The sequence below is a fragment of the Mycteria americana genome, chromosome 7 (assembly GCF_035582795.1).
Source record: "Mycteria americana isolate JAX WOST 10 ecotype Jacksonville Zoo and Gardens chromosome 7, USCA_MyAme_1.0, whole genome shotgun sequence".
In the NCBI taxonomy this organism is placed as follows: domain Eukaryota; kingdom Metazoa; phylum Chordata; class Aves; order Ciconiiformes; family Ciconiidae; genus Mycteria; species Mycteria americana.
The window spans coordinates 49460504-49479134 of NC_134371.1; the positions used below are offsets into that span (position 1 = coordinate 49460504).

The 18631-nt window shown below is 37.8% G+C and overlaps 1 protein-coding gene across 5 annotated transcripts in view; it reads left to right on the forward strand.

Annotated features, from left to right (window-relative positions):
• Positions 1–18631, forward strand: part of DPYD (dihydropyrimidine dehydrogenase) — a 369002-nt gene that overhangs the window by 186484 nt on the left and 163887 nt on the right. For all 5 annotated transcript variants that reach the window (XM_075508301.1, XM_075508306.1, XM_075508302.1 and 2 more), the window contains one exon: positions 6085–6300. In XM_075508301.1, the coding sequence (XP_075364416.1) occupies positions 6085–6300 (216 nt within the window). The remainder of the gene's footprint in view (positions 1–6084; positions 6301–18631) is intronic.

Genomic DNA, 18631 nt, shown 5'->3' on the forward strand with positions numbered 1-18631 from the left:
GCTTGTGATATTAGAGCATTTTCGTTACCCTTTGCAGGTTTCAAGGCAGCTTATTCGACCTTACAGTCTCACCAGGAAGCTAATGGGAAAGCCTTACAGCAATCTTCACAGGAAAGTTTCCAAATGTCAAGTGTCACCTTTCCAGCTGTTAGATGAATGGGTTGCCCAGGGGCATTTATTTGGATGTGCAGCCCTTGTAAAATCTGGTTGCTGTGGTGTAGAGTGCTGTAATTTGGCAATTTACTTCACCAGTGTTTGGACCTGGTAGAAATTTTAGTGACTGCAGGAGAGTTTGTTTTTTAAAGAAGTTGTTTAGAGAAGGATTGCGTTACCCTGATGTTTATAGGGGTAGGTATGTGCACGCGTGCATGCCTTTGTGCACATGTGTGTGCACGTTCAATTCACAGCCCTGTGTTCTGGAAACTTCCAATATCAAATGAAAAAACACCCTTACACACTACCTTATTTTCTCTCTACTGTGAGATTCTAAGGCAAGCAACCTTCCTGTGATCCTAGTGTCCCAATTGAGTACACATTAAATTTTAAATAAATACATTGATACCATCTATCCATTTGCATTTTAGTTACAGGAAGAGGTAGCCATTTCCAAAATCACCAACTATTCTCAGCACTAGGATCTATAAATAATGCAGTCAGCCTTTAGCAAAATAAAACTATTCCATAGGATTTCTCAACCAACCCAAGACCATGTCAAAGACTGAAACTCAAACCCACCGTCCCGACTGCTTGCAGAATGCGCTGTTTGAATGGCACGCTGCTGGTATCCCAACCTACTCCAGGCAAAAGGCTAAGCAAACAGATGGGCCTGATATGTGCCCTGAAACTCCAGTCGTTGCAAGCTCTGGCACATGGTCAAGTGAAGCATGAGATCCAGACTCAAGGACTCTCCAGCAGAAATGCCTTATGTTCAAAACTGGGAGTTATTTACAGAAGCTTCTTGGCTGCTCTTATGCTGGCAACTTTCCATCATTAGTTGCCTAAATATCTCCTGCCTCTTAACATATTCCTCCCACTATATGAAGCATAGGTTCATCTCAGAAATTATTGCCTGCAGCTGTGTCAGGTTAGTTTCTATAAACATGACCAGTCAAAGCCTAACTAAGGATAGTTGTAGTAGAACCTGTTAGAAAATACAGTGAGTCTTCCTAGAACCGTTCTTTGCAAGTGATTAGAGATCCAAACAGAATCAGCCAAATTCAGGCAACTATCTGTTATTCACAACATTTTTTCAGGATTCAACCTTTTTTGTTATTCCATGAATGACGTAAAAATTTCATCTTGGTGATTTATTTAGTCTGGGGATTGTAATGGCCCTCACTTTTGTCCAACAGTGGCTTTATGATCTTGTGTAGAAGCAATATAGGCTGCTCTTCTCTTCTATGCCTCAGTTACCATTCATTTCTTTTTGATCAGTGAATGGGATTTAATAATATAATAGTTATATTCAGGGTAATTCACAATTATTGTGGGACTAACTTCTAATTTTCTATGCCTGCCTTGACAGCAAAGACAGCTCTTGCATCGCAATTCTTCCAGTATTTTCTTCCTGGACCACTGTGCCAGCCTTGATGTTTCACTCCTGCTCTATTCATACACTTACCTGGGGAGCGTTTTCCCATATGTGGCAGTCAAGCCGCCATCTTCTTCTCACTAAAATCCCTCTTAAAAAGTGACTTTTCCTCTCTGGTTCACAATAAGTTTTCTTTTATTTAAATCTATTTTTTTCTTTACTGTAATCTCCCCAGTGTGGACAGTTTCTTTTATCTTTTTGCTAGGCTGAAATGTACATGAAACACTTACAGAATAGAGGGCTGGATCCAACTGATACAAATTGCACTTTACTGAGACGCTATTCAATATGAATTTTGAGAACATCACTGTGTTATTTTGAACCAGTATTGTATATTTGCTATTTTTTTCTTTATCTATGCTGTCAAAAAATATATGGGCTTTGTATCTGAAGAGTGTAGTTGTTGGTTCTTTTATGAAGGTTGACTATTCTCATATATTCCTCGAGCATGCATGAATGTATATTATTTCGTAATCAATACCAGAGATGGGTGGTTCCCAGGAAGCTTGTCTTTGAAGCCGTTAGTTATGTTGTCTGCTTCTTTTCAGGATAACCAAAGGAAAAATGGAACGTCCCTTTGTTTAGCTAGAACAACATATGAAGCACTAGCATGGAGACGAGTAACAAAGTACCATTTGCAAAAAGGTGGACTAAATGCAAATGCAGGAAAGCTGGTATTTTAGTTGGTTACCACTGAGTAAGCAATATGTCTCTTCCAGAAATAGAAGGCCAGAAAGGAGCTTAGAAAATCTCTGTCCAGGTGGACGGAGCCCTGAGCAACCTGCTCTAGTTGACCCTGCTTTGAGCAGGGGTGTTTGACTAGACGGTCCCCAGGCATCCCTTCCACAACCATTCTGAGATTGTACATAAACATATTTAACAAAATTTAAACGTATTTAACAAAGTTAAATAATGGATAATCGGAGAGAGGGTTCAAGAAGCACATGCAAGGGAGAAAAGAGATCTTTTAAGATCAGACTTAAAAATAGAGAAAGCAGGAGTGAGATGAAAGTATTCAGGAAAACTCTTCCAGGCAGTAGGATTTGTAGAGAAGGCTCCCTGTGAAAAATAACAGTAATACAACTACTCACTTTCACAGTCTATCTTTGTTAAAGGCCCGAAAATGGAGTTAGACCATATCGCTGTGGTTAAGAATTTTCTCCATCTAAAGAAAATGAATGTCACAAATTGTATCAGGGCTAAAGCTGAGCTCCTGTGTCTCAGCCCTGCGCTACAGTCTGTGCTGCTTTTGCCTCTAGGCATATCCTGGTTAGAGTAAGGTAGGGCCACCACATGCAGCGTGCTGGGGATTTTTCACCACCCTCTTCCAGTATCCAAAAAATTGCTGTGACTGGAACAATAAGTACCTGCAACATTGTTAGCTCAGCTGGTTGGCATCAAATTAGAGGACTTCTTGTCCTCTATTTTTAAAAATCAAGAGAAGAGTTATTGTAAATAAACCCTTGCCTGCAGGTTTTCTTTTCCTATTTGTTTGTGCAATGTCAGGGAAATCCTTCATTATAAAGATGATTTTGCTTTCAGGAAGCTATAAAACATTTTAGTTTGCCAAAAGTTTTGCTTTGTAGAAAACAGCACATCAGGGCTTAGTAAATTTATTTCTTTTATAAGCATTGTGCTGAAAGGAGAAACCAGCAAAAAATAAATAGAGCAAAAAGGGAAGTGATAGGAAGGAGGGAGATAAATCTGCGAGGATGTATAGCCGCTGGCTACTGAACCTTCAGCTGCATCCTGCCCCTGTGTGTTTTTAAAGACTTGGTTTATTCCATTGAAACCTTTTTTTCTCCTCCCCCTGCCACCTCCACCTGGGTCACCTCATCATTAACAAACCGGTAGGCACATCTTGTGGTGCTCGGGTGTGTCTGGGTGGAATTGTTTGTGGTTTTGCTCTTTGTGAGGGAAGTTTGGCAGGAAGAATAGGCCTGTTTGCATATGTTTGGGAAGCTGCTTATGACCAGTTTGATGGCATAAGCCTCCATAAACCTGATAGCATGCAGGAGGCAAGGCCTATTTTTGCATGGGTGTATTCAACCACCTGGTTCCAAAGTCTTTCACTGCTCTAGTGGATTTTATTTTTTTGTCTTGTATAGGATTTGTTTTCCATTTTATCACAGAAAGCTCATTTTGGGTCTCTAGTTAAGAACCACTTTCAAGCAATGCTCGTTGTAGGTGAGAACACCTTTTAGAGATTAAATTGTCCTGCTTGCGAAAAGAAACAGTACAATGTAACCTAAGCTGCATATTAAGCACTTAATCTGTCTGTCTGTCTATAGTAATTAATATTTACGGTTATACAAGCAATGAATAGTTCATGAGTGATCCACAGACTGAAATATATTCACAGAGAACATTTGAACAATTCTGGAGAGCAAATGAATTAACAAATAACGGCTTTCAAAACGGAAAATTAGGTTTATTACTCACATGTGCACATAGAGTGGAACTGGCCAAAAACCTTTCCATAAGTCTTTCTTTGCTGTCATTCTTACAGAACCAAAATCAAAGAGTTCAGTGTAAGAGTTCAGTATATCAGTGTTGGTTTCAGCAGACTTCCCCACTCCCAAATATTGTAGGAGACAAAAAGTGCTAACATTTTAAAAATGCTTTAATTTCAGTCATGTGATCCAGGAAGTTCTGTTTTGGCACAGCAAACAACATTTAGCTGATGACATTTTAGTTAAGAAACACTAAAAAATAGTTAAAAGAATGAAATCAAACCCAAAATAATCAAAAGACAATACTTCATTTTTCTTTTCTTTTTCTTTGATTTGTCAGTTAACAAAAGCTTTTGAGATGTAGAGTGTTGGGCTGTTTAGTCGTCTAAGAACTCAGATTCTTCTGGTGTAGGAAAGCAGCCCTGTGCAGGATGACCTGCAGGGAGCAGTGAGCACTCAGGAGGGAGGAATCGGGGATGTCGGGCTTCTTATAAAGTGTGGCTGCATCGGCTGCTACCTGGGAGAGGTCGTGATACTGAAGGGAGTTTGGTCCCATGTGTTAGGGATCTTTAAAAATTAGCTTTTCTCAAAATGTCCACCATTAAGGACGCGTTCAGGTTCGCATCATTCAAGCTAGGACAATTCCACTACTTTCAGTGCTTTTAAGCCGTCAGAAAATTTGGCCCCCAAATGTATCCTCTCTGTCCAAGGAATCAAAGATCTGCGGTCAGAATCTGAGACATGAATCCAGGCAGTCCCAAAACAAAACAGACATGTGAACTCTCAGGTTTTGAACCAGCCTAGGAAACAAAAGGCACTAAAACAAACAAAGAAACCCCTCATCCCATCCATGCTTATTAGTTTTCACAGGTTAAAATGGGGTAAATAAGTTCCTTTAAAAAAAAAAAACACACAACCGAAAAGGCAGCAATTTGTAAGTGGCTGAGGTTTTTACTCTATTACAGAAAATCTTCCCCACACCTCCAGCAGTGGTTCTTTTTGTCCTGCTGAAGAAATCTTCATTTTAAGGATAGAAGAAACTGCTGTGATCTTATGCTAGGACTTAGTAGGAACACAGGCTGTGTAGAGCTTCTCTGTGTTAGAAATTCCTGCTTTATTTCTTTGTGATTTTACTGAGTCAACCATCCGAGTGAGCAAAGATTTTAATTCTACCTACCACAGCCTGATTACGATGCTGTTCAGTATCCATACATGGAAAAAAATTTTCTCTACAGTTTTTACAGTATTAGATGCAGCATTTACATTGAAAGTTTTTCACTGACTCTCCAGAGAAAAGGCTGTCTTTAAAATGAAAACAAAAGTGACTGTGGTGTCACAGCCATAATGTGTATGTTCTTCTTTGATCCCAAAGCAGAGTCTAATTTTTGTCACCCTTAAAGTATTCATATTAATAAAATTAAATATTAAAACAATAATAGTTTTGCATATATTGATTTGTATCCCATTGTGTAAGCTAGATAAAATCTTTAAAAGGTGGGAAAAAAGGTGCAGGAGTTCAAAATATATTGAGTTAGGGCTGAATGATCCTGCACATGGATGCCTTCCCTCATTTTTCACAAGTCCCTACACTTTTGATAGATTGGCACCTGGGAAGAAAACTAGAAAGGGTCTGTCTGTGCATACCCTGGGTTTTTTTTTTTCAATCTCACTGCTGCTGGCTGCTGTAGGGAACAGAACTGGCTGTTCAGAATGGCTGAACAAATCTTTGGACTGAACCAGGCTAGCAGTACAGGATGTGACATAACTGTTTCATTATTATTATTATTATTATTATTATTATTATTATTACTATTCAGTTATTTCCAGCATGGCATAATATTTCAGCATGAATACTATTTGGACAGAAGATGTTACATATGCAAGTATTTGCATGTTTTGCTGATTTGCAAGTCTGAACACATAATAGAATAGTTAAACTTTGGGTTATTATATATGAACTATTCCCTTACCAGGGTTAATAATGAATTATATACAAATGAATCGGCAAAAATTTTTGTGATTTTTGTTTGTTTTTTACAGTCCTTACATGGTGTTGCAGTTTCCACTGTTCCAGAACTACCACTCTTCTATACTCCTATCGATTTAGTAGACATCAGTGTAGAAATGGCTGGACTGAAGTTCCCGAATCCTTTTGGCCTTGCCAGTGCAACCCCTACTACTAGTTCTTCAATGATTCGAAGAGCTTTCGAAGCTGGATGGGGCTTTGCTGTCACTAAAACATTCTCCCTGGATAAGGTAAGGAAATATTTTAACGTATATTTAGCATGTAACCATTTCTTTGTATATTTGAAAAATCTGAATTTTTGGGACTGGCACTATGAAATCTAGCTAGCATAAAGATAGCAGGGAAGGGTATGATACATTGTGTAGGTCAGCTAGTCTGGGAGGTTCCAACAGTGCGGTGTAAAGGTGACACAATTTCTGGGTTTGTTTGCTGTTACATTCTTCCCTTTTATTCCCCAACCTTTTAGTATTAGCCAACTAGTAAGGTTAATAGTCCTTTTTGTTAAATATTGCAGTGAAAATGTTTTCTGTGAGGGATCAGAATGCAAAGGGAATGAGTAACAGCTTTATCAAGCAACTCCTGAAAGGCGGCTTCTGTGCCAAGGACTGCCGAGATAAGCCATTGAAATTGAGTTGCAGTTGCAATGTGATAATGTGGGTGTAAGCTTGAGGCTGGGTGTGTAGTGGAAGAGAAAGATGGAGGCAACATAAAACAAACCTATGAAGGGAAGAGTAGCTGTGCTGAAGTACAGTGACATAAGTAGTACAGTGACATAAACCTTCAGTAACATGTAGTGGAAGAGGAGGGGGTTAGAATGAAGTCTTGAAGGCTACGGCTCAGTGTGGCACCTAAAATAAAGCATTTTGTGTAGATTTAAAGTGTGTAATTGCTTGTTTGACCTGAGAATTGCATTCAGGATGGGTTTCCTGTTACTACATTCAAAATGGCAAAATAAGACAGAGCAAGAAGTTTAGACAGTGAAAGAAAACAACAGTTTTGGTAGAAAACAACAGTTTTGATAAATGTATTGCAGAGAAAAGGAACCGGATTTGGGCTGGGATGTAGATACAGTTTGACTTGTGGGGAGAGGAAGAGGATCAAAGGTAAATCCTTGGGTATAGGCCTGAGTAACAGTGTGAATAATGGTAATGTGTTGTCAACCAGTGACAAACAGTAGCACGGGCTGAAGAGAGCTTTTGAGATTAATCTGGAAACAAGGAGCTTTTATTCTTGGTTCAGAGATGGGATGTAAAAGTGTACTGATGGATGGAGACCTTGGCAGGAGAGAAAAGGTGGATTTGTTACTCTGCCACCTCTACGTGGGTAAGAACCATAAGTGAATTAACTACAGAGAGTGGCCCTCTAATATGAGGAAGGTCTAAGGACAAAGCGCTGTATTACTACAGCATACTGCAAAATATGTCGGACTGGCTTCTGCTGTCACTTATACCTGAAGCAGCTCTAAGGAAGTAAGCGCTCCTCTGGATTGCAATGGAGATTCCAATCTACTTCACAGGGTTTCTTATTAAAACACTTTTTAGGACATAAATGTCATCCAAGTATGTTTACAACTGACTTATGTGTATAACATACCATGAGCTGTAATTATTCAGTGCCTAGGCTAAAGGCAACTCATAGTAAGTACTGAGATTTATTTATTTATCAGTTTTATTGCTGGTAGGCTCACAGTCCTGCCAGACTGCACGTTGATTACTGTGTATCTCAAGAGCTAAACAGACACTGGCTGAGTTCCAGCTTGGGTGGGAGTTCAGAAGGAAAGGCATGCATGCTGTAGGAAGTGATGTTGGTACTCCACTAAGCAGCAGACTCTCAGTCATTTCTCAAATGGCAACTGCAACGTGTTCCACTGGATGCCACGCTCTGGAGGTGTGACTCGGATGGAGATCTTTCAAGTGAGAGGATTGCTGAAAGCAAGTATCTTAAATGGCTGTATTTTCACAATTTTTTTTTATATTTGTTGCAATAAGATGCAAAATTTTGCAGGTAGTATTTATCTTAAAGATAAAAAGTTCAGAAAAGTGCTTTGGATGAATTCTAGTCCAGTGATCATTATTTCTAGCTAAGCTTTCTTCTAAAGTTCAGTAGAAGGCGGTAGTCTTTCTCTGGTGCCTAAACTCTTGAATCATATATTGCTGTGCAGTAGGACTGTGTCCCACCCAAGTACTACCTAGTTTTTCTACTATTGTATTCTTCGCAGCAGTGCACTTCCCACAGGTGGTAAGCCGTAGTATTTGTGACGTGATTTGAGATGCTTGGCTGCAATGTGCTGCAGAAATAAAATTGCTTTTATTTATAATAGTAACATGGTAATTAATGCTACAAAAATAAATATTTCAAATGGGAAGAAAAGCTCAATGAGGTACACCAGCTCTTATGTGAACAATGAGTACTACACAAAGACTGCTCTTGTTGACTTAATGCTAGAACAAGGAGTCGGTAAAGAGTTTGGAATAATACAGGTTGGCATAATGCGCTAACTTTTCTTTTTTTAAAACTTAGCTTCTGATTATGTAGTCATAAATCTTGTCCAGTGTTCAGCAGGGAGCAGAATGCTCTCTTGGGTGCGGTACCTATGGAAGTAGAGATTTCAGACTGAGCTGTCCTGCCCAGCTAGTCACAGCTAACTGCGTAGCAGGACCAGACACAAAGGTTTCCTGATCTAAGCCTGCAGAGTCAGTGGGAGGAGGCAGAGCTGCTCCCCAGACAGTACAGTTCCCAAGAGTGGAACAGCTTCTTGGAGGAAGGTCGCTCGCTAGACCCAGTTTTTGGCAGCTGAAGCTCCTCCGCTTCAGCCTTGATTGTGCGTGATACAAGCAGGATTCCGTGTTCATCCCTCTTGTCTCCTCATTTTATCTGTCCTGGTTAGATTTAACTTGTAGGCTTCCTTCTTATTTGCAATAGTTAAAGGCCAAGTGTAAACTGCCTGTGTGGCAATGGGGAGTTTAGCAGCAGGAGAAATGCTCCCTTTTCCAGAGCCGATTACTGAATTCACCACTGTGTTCAGTCACTGATAGGGAAACCAGTGACTTCCCTATTGACCATGGGCATCCTTTGGCACTTCAGCAAAGTGACTGACGCAGGCTAAATTTGAGTGACATGTAGCTAATGAAAAGCATATACAGCCTAACCACAGATATCTGTGCATTAACTACTGTGTGATGGAATGAGATCAGAGAGAAAGGCAGGATAAATCTTGGAAGAAGGAGGTCCAAGGACAGAGATAAAAAGGACTTAGGCTGGAGAGCTGTGATTCTCACAAGACAAAGGATTCATTTCATATGAACTTCTTCTCCTTTTCCCTCTTTCACTACCTAGCACAGGAAACTTCTAAAATGCTAGGCTAGGGATCCCTACAGCCCATGCGAGGCCATACTTTCTTGTATAGGGGAACTATTGGATAGCAGTGCTGCGGTTCTAGTCCCTGGACCATAATTTACTCCTCCAGTCTTCCCAACCCTCATCTGTCTTGGCCTCACCTTGAAAGCATCACATGTTGCCACAGAGGGAGTTGCATCGCACTAACTGTTCCGTGCCGTGCTCACTCCCTGGTCAAACACCCACATGCTTTGCTGCATAATTGCCTTCATGACAACCTGTGTAGCGTTTTCTGTTTGTAGGGTGAAGATTTCAACTCTGAGTGATTCAGCAAAAGTTTGTTCTTGCATACTACTGTGCTATTGTTGAAACGTAAAAAAAGCTAACATGAGAAATAGCTGAAATTCTTTCAGAGTATTTATACCTTTAAGTATGCTGCACTCTAAATATTTTAGAAGGTACTGGATATTATAGTATAATACAAATATTAATTACAGGGTACTGTACCTATATGTGTCTGTAGTTATCTGTGAGGAGGATAGTGACTTGTAGAATTTTATTTACCAAATTAAACATCTTTGCAGAGCTGCTTTAGTATCAAGTAGATTTGATTTCTTCCAGAAATGAGGACAGCTGCTTTTAAAATGGACTGTCACTAGGAAAGACTAAAGCTAGCAGAATAAAAATACCCCTTCACACACCTTTTCCTACATTCATGTCTTCACTTTTTGACTGCAGTATCAATAGCTCATTGCTTTGTTGGTTCAAATAGTATTTCTGTCTTATTCAGATAACTCTGTGCCGCAACGTGTTATTTGTAAATTCTGTTGGCAAGCTATTGATGGGAAATGGGGGAGCTGCATATCATAGAGTCCACAATAAATGAATACCAACTATTACCTCTTTTAGAGCTTAGATGAACAGAAAACTACCCTGCAGAATGAGAGATACTGCATTAATTAAACAAATAACTATGAGTGGGAGTTTTTAGAAGAAGTGTTATACTGAGCTGGTTTATTTGCTTAGAATTTATTAATGAGTATTGTTTAGTACACAAAATTTGCATTAAAACCGGTAATCAGAAAGTTTGTATAAACATAGTATCAAAATATGTCAGAGGTTATATGAAGTGTGCACATCTCTATACCATATCCATTACCACGGTGAGAAGTTTATAGCAGAAATTTTGGTTTTATCAACTGAATTCAGGCTTTGTTGTTCTCTCACAGCATTGTATGGGCTGCTTAGAAAGAGGAAAAAAACGACTGGAATAGCAGAAATGTTTGCTTTGATTTTTAGATGCTTCCTTCAGTTCTAAAATTTAATTCTGATTAATCAGATACATCTGTCTTTATTCTGTTTTGACATGCATTGATTTGTGATGCTGTCACTTTCAATAATGTGGAAACAGTTGCCTTTATTACGAGAACCGGCAGAAATCAACATGCAGACTAACTTCATTTTTAATCTTTAATTTTTTTTTTCATCATATATAGAGCAAGTTGCATGGATGATTTTAAAAACAAAGCTACAATTAAAACTAGATTAAATTTGAACTAAACCATAGAGGAGAAAACTTTCTAGTCATAATATGTGTTTATACAATTCACTGATGTAGATTTTACAATATATTTTCAGAACCATTTCTAAATTAAAACCATTGCTTGTAGAGAATTAATTAATTTACCCAGGATATATTGCATTTCTATGTGCTGTTATTACAATATACATATTCAGGCTCCAACTAGTTCTTTCTCTGTACATTTGCACTGTGTGCACCTCACTCCATAATTGAAGGTGGTAAAAAATCATGGTACAATGACGCATTGTTTTCCATAACATTAGTATTTCACAGAAGTGAATCTGTATTACAAAATGTATATTTTTGTATGATATTACAGCATAGTAATTTAGATTAAACCAGTTATAATTTATGGTGCCAAGCCAAAAAGCTATTTAAGATGCATTAAAATGCAGAACCATGACATTTGAAATTCTGATGTTCTTAATATGACAAAGGTTATTCTATGGAGTTTTGCTATAATATGAAATATTAATATTTCACAATACAGTTTTGATGAAGTACAGTTTGCCTAGCTTGCATATGATAAAGAAATTAAATGCTTACCAAGGGAGTTCAGTGAGAATTAGAGCCCTGCCTGAACATCTGCTTGAAATGTTATTATCCTGTCCTACTGACAGCATCGCTCCCTCATTGTTTTTCAAGATTGACAGCTGAATATTGTACTGATTTCTGCAGGAAATATGTTTAGGTGAACTTTGTTTCGTTTTTTAGGAATTTAGAACATGCTTTTGATTTCCATCCTATAATTTTTTTTTATACTCTTGACATTTGTAGATGCCAGATTGAGGTCTAGTATGCTGTAGCAAAGATAGACCATTGACTTGCAACGAAATGCCAGTTGATATCTCAGTAAACAGAAATATTACTATTCTTTATTGTGTGGTCTGTATGAAAGCTGTATGGGCTTTCTTTGGGGAGACAAATGATCAGATTGTTAATGTCAAATATAAAAAGGACTGTTTGCCTTTCTACTAAATAACATCAGACAACTTCTATTAACTACATTTTTTGAACAGAAAAATGGGCATTTTACAGGATTCCTTAGCATACAAAGCTCTGTGAGTTGAATTAATTTTTTTTTTTACAAATGTTAAAATGATTATTATTGGTCTTAATACTCTTATGAGTTCTTTACGTACCTTATTTTGTTCCATATTTCTGAAAGAATTTTAATACAAAATGCCAGCTTTATTGTTCCCCAATTTTTACATTTTTTAGATCACTGCCTAAAATTAGCGAAGTTTAACAGGGGAGGTAAAAGACTATTATAGGGAAATGCAATAGAATGTAATTATTTTTTTAAATGCTGTAGCTATGACATTGTATTTTACTTGAATATTTTTATACAGAAAATGTGTTATTTGGCTACAAAAAAGGAACAAATCATTCTGTGAATCTGCGTAAGTGGCAGGAAAACAGATTTTCCTCCTTATTCCTCAAGAAAAAGTATTTCTCTGATATGTTCAACTTAAGGGCCAGATCTCATCTCTACTTAGTTTTACCCTACCCCAAGTATAAAGAAGCTTGGAGGCTCTCTTTAAATGCTAATAACTTTAATAGCTTCAAAATTGCTGTCTGAGGAACTGGAGAGGACTGCATTTGACCATTCTTTCTCCTCAGTCCATACACCTGGGGCTGTAGGGGCTTGGCACATCTTCACCCTGGAGGAATCCCAGTCTGGAGAGAGGTAGCACAGCTTGAACGACATAGTGAAAGCAGAGAGGCCAAAGAGTCCCGGATTGAGAGCTTTAACCAAGTCATTATTGATAAGCCAAGTCCCTTCCTACCACAGCTGAAGTCTGCACCAAGTAGATGTATGCCTGAAATTGTTGCAGGCGTGCTTCTTGGCATCAATGAATTTACAAGTGAGGTAGCTCGGACCATTTTAATAATCTGTTTTTACCATTACTAAGTCTGGTTATTTTGGCCAATTAATACTTTGAATGTTGAAGATAATGAACTGCATTTTTAAAGCAAGAGTTTAACAACTATCTGTAAAAAGTCTCTCTCTCTCTCTTTGTGATTGTATTTATTACTTTAGAAATTAAAAACTTTTTACAAGTTCATGATAAAAATTAAGCCTCTGGGCAAATGTGTAGTCCCACTCTTCCTGTAGCATTAAATGTCGCAGAAATGCTGCATTTCTTCTGCAATGAGAGCCGCAGCACAGAGTCTCTCATGGAGAAGTCTGTTATCTCAAGGCGTGGAGCACAACGTGACAACTCATCAGTGGAAGACAAAGAGGGATCTGTCATGCGGGGGTGTGGGCATTGAGTCAGTAAACCTCATCCATGCTAAAGAATGCATTTTTCCAAACAGAGGATCAGCAAGTTGCTTTCCATATTTTCTCTTTTCCTTCCATTCACCCTCATGGAGCAGAGTAAGCTTGGCTGTAACTTTGATGTCTTATGGTTCTTGAGCTCATTTCATAAGTTCCATAGAGGCTTTAAGTCAGCAATGACATATCTTCCTCAAAGCTGCACACAAAGCTGGCCATCAGAGATAAAACTAGGTATATGTGCAAAACTGGTTCTTGGTAGGCTACAGGTTCCTCAATTATGTAGTTGTCTAAGGATTCGTTTTCCGTTCATCTGTTTGTTTTTCACACGGTATTTAGAGATCATTTCTTTTTCATGTCTTTTTCTTCCAGAACCAATCGTTTAAAAGAGTAGAGCAACAGTGCACTAACATATACAGAGTGTAAATTTCATCATTAACCTTGAGCTTGAATATTTTAGGGAGCTTATATATAAAAGACTTGTAAACCAGTCTTTTAGGTAGTTTTTAATTTGAAAACTGTTGCATATTTTAGTGAAGCTCATTGTGCACTTTGAGTGGCATAACTGAGAAGCACTTCCAGTGAAATTCGGAAGAGCGTAAAGATTGCAATACTGACTGTTTTGCTACGTAAGCCTTTCTAGAAAAAATAGCTGCCAAAAGTAGGAGTGTTCATTCCTGCTCAGCATAATATGTGGTGTTCTGGAAGTGACCAGTACTTAAGAGAAGATGTGATTTCTATTCGTAGCGCAACTATTAGCCAATCAGTCAAACAAAAAGTATGCAAGCTTTACAGTTGGCTAAAAATCTGAACAATATTTCTTTTTATGTTGAAGAAGCGGCTTTGCTCTTTACTACCTTTGCTTTATTTACCTCATTCTTCTGAAAATACCTGCAAATGTTTAACAAAAGAGAGACAAAGCACACATGCATGATTTTCCAAAACTGCTGAGAATCTGCAGCTTCTGATGTATCTGAAGTACTCAACATTTTTGAATATCACATCCTGAATAAACAGGATTCTAAAAAGCAAATATGTAACATACTTGTGTAAAATATCATTCAGGTATCATTTTCTGGAGCTGTTTTGTATGCCCTTGGAAGGTTGTTTGTAATCTTGGCAATACCTCAAATAATTTTGTGTCAGAAAGGAATTCAGCTAAAAAGGCAGTTTCAATGTAAGCTAGAAATTGCCAAGTGTAATTCTGAAATTTAGAATTTTCACACAAGTTTCATTCTCAATTCAGATTTGTTGCAGACTCTTTAGCATTTGGCTTTCTTCAAAACAACCGACTGTGTATAACTTTCTTAAGTGGCATTAATCTATTTAATAATTTATTAGAAAAAGTTGTAGTATATTTTTCTCAATAGTTATATTTTAAAAATGCCTATCCAAGACAATCACAGCATAAGGCCCTATTTAACATTTTGTACTTCTCTTAGCATAAATGACAAACTTGCCTATTTTTTGGAATTGTCATGGTGCACTTTAATAGATAACCACAGACTATCAGGAAAAAAATGAAATATTTATTTTGCCATGATAGAATTCAAAAGTTTCCTTCCTGTCAAGTCATTAAGTTTCCCCCCTCCCCATTTGGTTAATTGCATGTGTCCAAGTTTGGTTTTTTTCCTCATTTCCGCATTTTAATTATAAGAAAATCCAGAATGAAATCCAGATTTCAGTAGGTCTACTGAGATACTGAAGTGGAATGAAGGAAAAGTGGTCTTTATGCTTCAGTTGCTCTCATTTACAGTTCAGCGTCTTCGCTGAGGTCTACATTCAGAATCCATACGTGAAGTAGATAGCTGTGGTCAAATGTTGGCTTCTGCAAGAGTCTAGGTGACGCTTTGGGACTCCTACCTCTGCCCACAAACATTATCAGGCTGCAAATGTATTGGGGAAGACATGCTTCCCGCACCATGCCTTCTGCCCTGGGCACCAGCTAGTTGTTTCTTGCTTCAGCTGTGCGTGTTAAATGGCAGCCCTGCTGTTGAATGAGTGCTTTTCCCCATCTCCACCAAGAAAAACATAAGAGAGCTGAAGCATCTCAGGCAACAGCTATTGCCCAAAGATTCCCGGTTGGACCGTGCAACCTTGCAATGCGTTTGCAGAAATGTGGTCCCAATTGACTCTACATGGACGCTCTTAAGTCAATGTCAAGCATGTATGTGGTAGTGTATAGCTTGTGTTAAAAAGTTTGCAGACATAAGCTGAAATGATATAACTAGCTCTAAACTGGCATATGTTTCCACACATGGATTTACAGGGTTTTAGCTTAATCATTTTTCAAGGGATTTTTGGTTACACCAGTGTCGCTTGTATGTAAAAGCAACATGCTTCTCCTAAATGCTCGAGTTATCTCAGGTCTTGCGTTCCCACTTGGTAAATGAAGCTGGTAGGGCTGTGTTTAGCATCTGATTTGCCCACACAAGAAGTTAAGAAAGCAAAGAGACGAGTTTTGAATCTCATGGTGATATAATTGCATTTACTCCTGATTGACGTTGTTGCAAAAGCAGAATGAAGTCCCATATGTTTAAAAAAACTGATAGGTTCTTATGTTAAAATACCTATTACTAATGCAAATATGTATGTGAGTGTATTCTAAATAACATTTCTTGAGATTTATAATTACCTAAATATTTTACTATAATAGAGATTGTGGTTTTATGGGACTCCATCCTTCAGTCAGAAAGTGTAGGATTTTTGTGAATAAATCTTGTAGAGTTAATTGCAGCAGGAGACAAGTGTGTCCATCCCATGAACTTTGGAATTGTTACTTTAAGAATTACCCAAAATGCTCTTGTCGCAGCTAATTGCAAAATCCCATTTTTGGTCTATAGAAAAAGGAAAAAGGAACACACATTTTTAATATTCCCTTAATGTACATATTACGATAGTCTTTAATTGTACATGCTCACACCATGTATTATAAGGGCATACAACTTTAGATTTGTGTAGAGGATTTCATACTACTTCAAAAAGTTATTTCTACTGAATTACACTAATGTCGTTGAATTACTATAGAGTGTGGACTTTTTATACATTAAAGCTAATCTACTTTGACTTTCCTGATGCATTTTGGACTATGAAGCAATTAATTACAATGCTAGCTATAGGTTTCAAAAGCAGCTATCAGCACCTTTTCACTGTTGTCAGCCATATACTTAAACCTACAATATGTAAGTAAATTTACAAATTATTTTTTTCCTTAACTTCTGCTTGCCTGACTTCTCTGATAATTCAGTGGAATATAAGAGTTTAAAAAAAATATTCCTAAAGCATATTACAAATGAAAAAGACGTAAGCTAACATTATAGCTGGACGATTTTTCGTTAGCAGCTGACCTTCTATTGCTAGAAAAAAGAAAGTCTTGGCTAGAAGACAGTTCAATAAATGAACAGGCTATATATTGATTTTTCTCCCTCTTCCTTTGTTATGTAATAAGATTTGCCTTCCCTTGCAAGGGTTGCTGTCGTATGGGATGGGGCTGGGATCATGGTCGTGGAAGCGTATGGGAATGTGTAGACTAAGGAAGGCTGTCACAGCAGTCAATAAGATCTGAGAGGTGTTGACTAATTGCCTGCTAATTACACAGTAAATTGTCTAATTAAGCTGATGGTTAATTAGGGTACGCTCGCACAGCAGTCTTGTGGAATTTTTGTCTGATGTCTGGGAAGCAGCTTGTGTAATTGGCAAACTGGTAAGGACTGGCAGAGAACATGACTGGGAAGCACGCTGCCAGTAGATGACAGAATAAGGATGCGTTTGCACAAAGGTTGTCATGTGAACACTGAGGGGTTTGTTAGCCTTCTCCAGCTACGTAGCAGCGGGTGCAACGAGAAATTTAGCTGAAAGCTACTGGAAGCTGTAAATAAAATAAGGTTTAAGTGTGTAATATTAGAAAAGCAGTGACACGTGCTCTTCTCGTATCTCAGTCAGAATTTGGACTTTAGATAATTAAAATTTTTACTAATAAGCACAGAGTATCAAAATTCTCATGTAAAGAACTTCACCAACCTGTGCAATTTGACCATGGCGGTAATTATTGTACTGTGATCTGTGTAGTGGAGTCACAAATGATACTGTTTCCCAGGACACTCTATTTGTATGTCGATGTTGAGAAAGTATTGCTGTTAATAAGGATGCTTGCCAACCATCATAACCATCATATATGGTATTCTGAATCCTCATTAGGCATTGTGTCCATCCCTAGATGTGACAGAGTATGAACAGGTCATAATGATGCTCTGAATTAAATGTGTATGCACTATGCATAACTATAATATGATTAACGAAAGTATCTAGATTCCAGATTCTGACCCAAAGCCTATGGAAACTGTTAGGAGTATTAAACAGGGAGAAGCTGGGCAGTACGGGAGTACAGACACCAATTCAGCAAAGCATCAATTTGCTGCAATTTAAATTTGTAATACAGTAAAATAATGTAGTACATGCACTTTCTTAAAGTTAATTACAAATGTAAGCTTCCTGCATAATTAGCATAGCACAATACAGGATTGGGTCTTCACAAGATGCCGAGATTTAATTTTGAGCTATGTATCAGCAAAATCTAAGAAAAAAACAGCTCTCTTGTGAGAGAGCTCACAAGAACAGCTCTCTTATGAGCTAAACCAAAGAAAGTATGTGTATATGTATTTATTTATTAAGAATGTTTTGATGTCACTTTGCTCAAAAGTGAAGCTTAATATCCACTTTCACTCTTGGAAATTATATATTGTTTAAGAGGTTCTCATGTTTTTACTTTTTAGCATTTGCAATATGTGGTTTGGGCACAGTGTCTTCCTCGAACAAAAAAGAAAACAGAGTGAATTCCAGATCCGGATTGCTGCTGAAACTGTTGATTTTATTTTATTTTTTTCTTTTTAATTGAAACCACAAATATGTTTCTTCTCCCGTAGAACTAGAAATTTTTTTTTTTTAAAGAAAATTTGAGGGAGTAAATTATACTTTCTGTGAATTAATGAAGCCATTTTTATCCTGTGATCTTGCTGGTTCTACCTCCCTGCACCTGCACAGTTAATAATGCCTTTATGTAGCACCCTCTATGTTGTGAATTTTTGTTTATGATTTTTCCTTCAAAAATAATTGAGCAAAATCATGGTACACTAAGAGCATTCTCACTGTGCCAGTCATCTGATACAGGGCTGTGAACACTAACAGGTTGATGTAGAAGGCCTTAAACCTTCTCAGGGGATTATAACAATACTTGTAATGTTGCTCCTCTGTGTATATTTGCACAGAATAAAATGCTATGATTCCCCTGCATCAGATTCTGTGAATTGGTGCATCAAACGAAAAAGGTGTCATTCATTGATTCACGTTAAAACCATACAAGGAG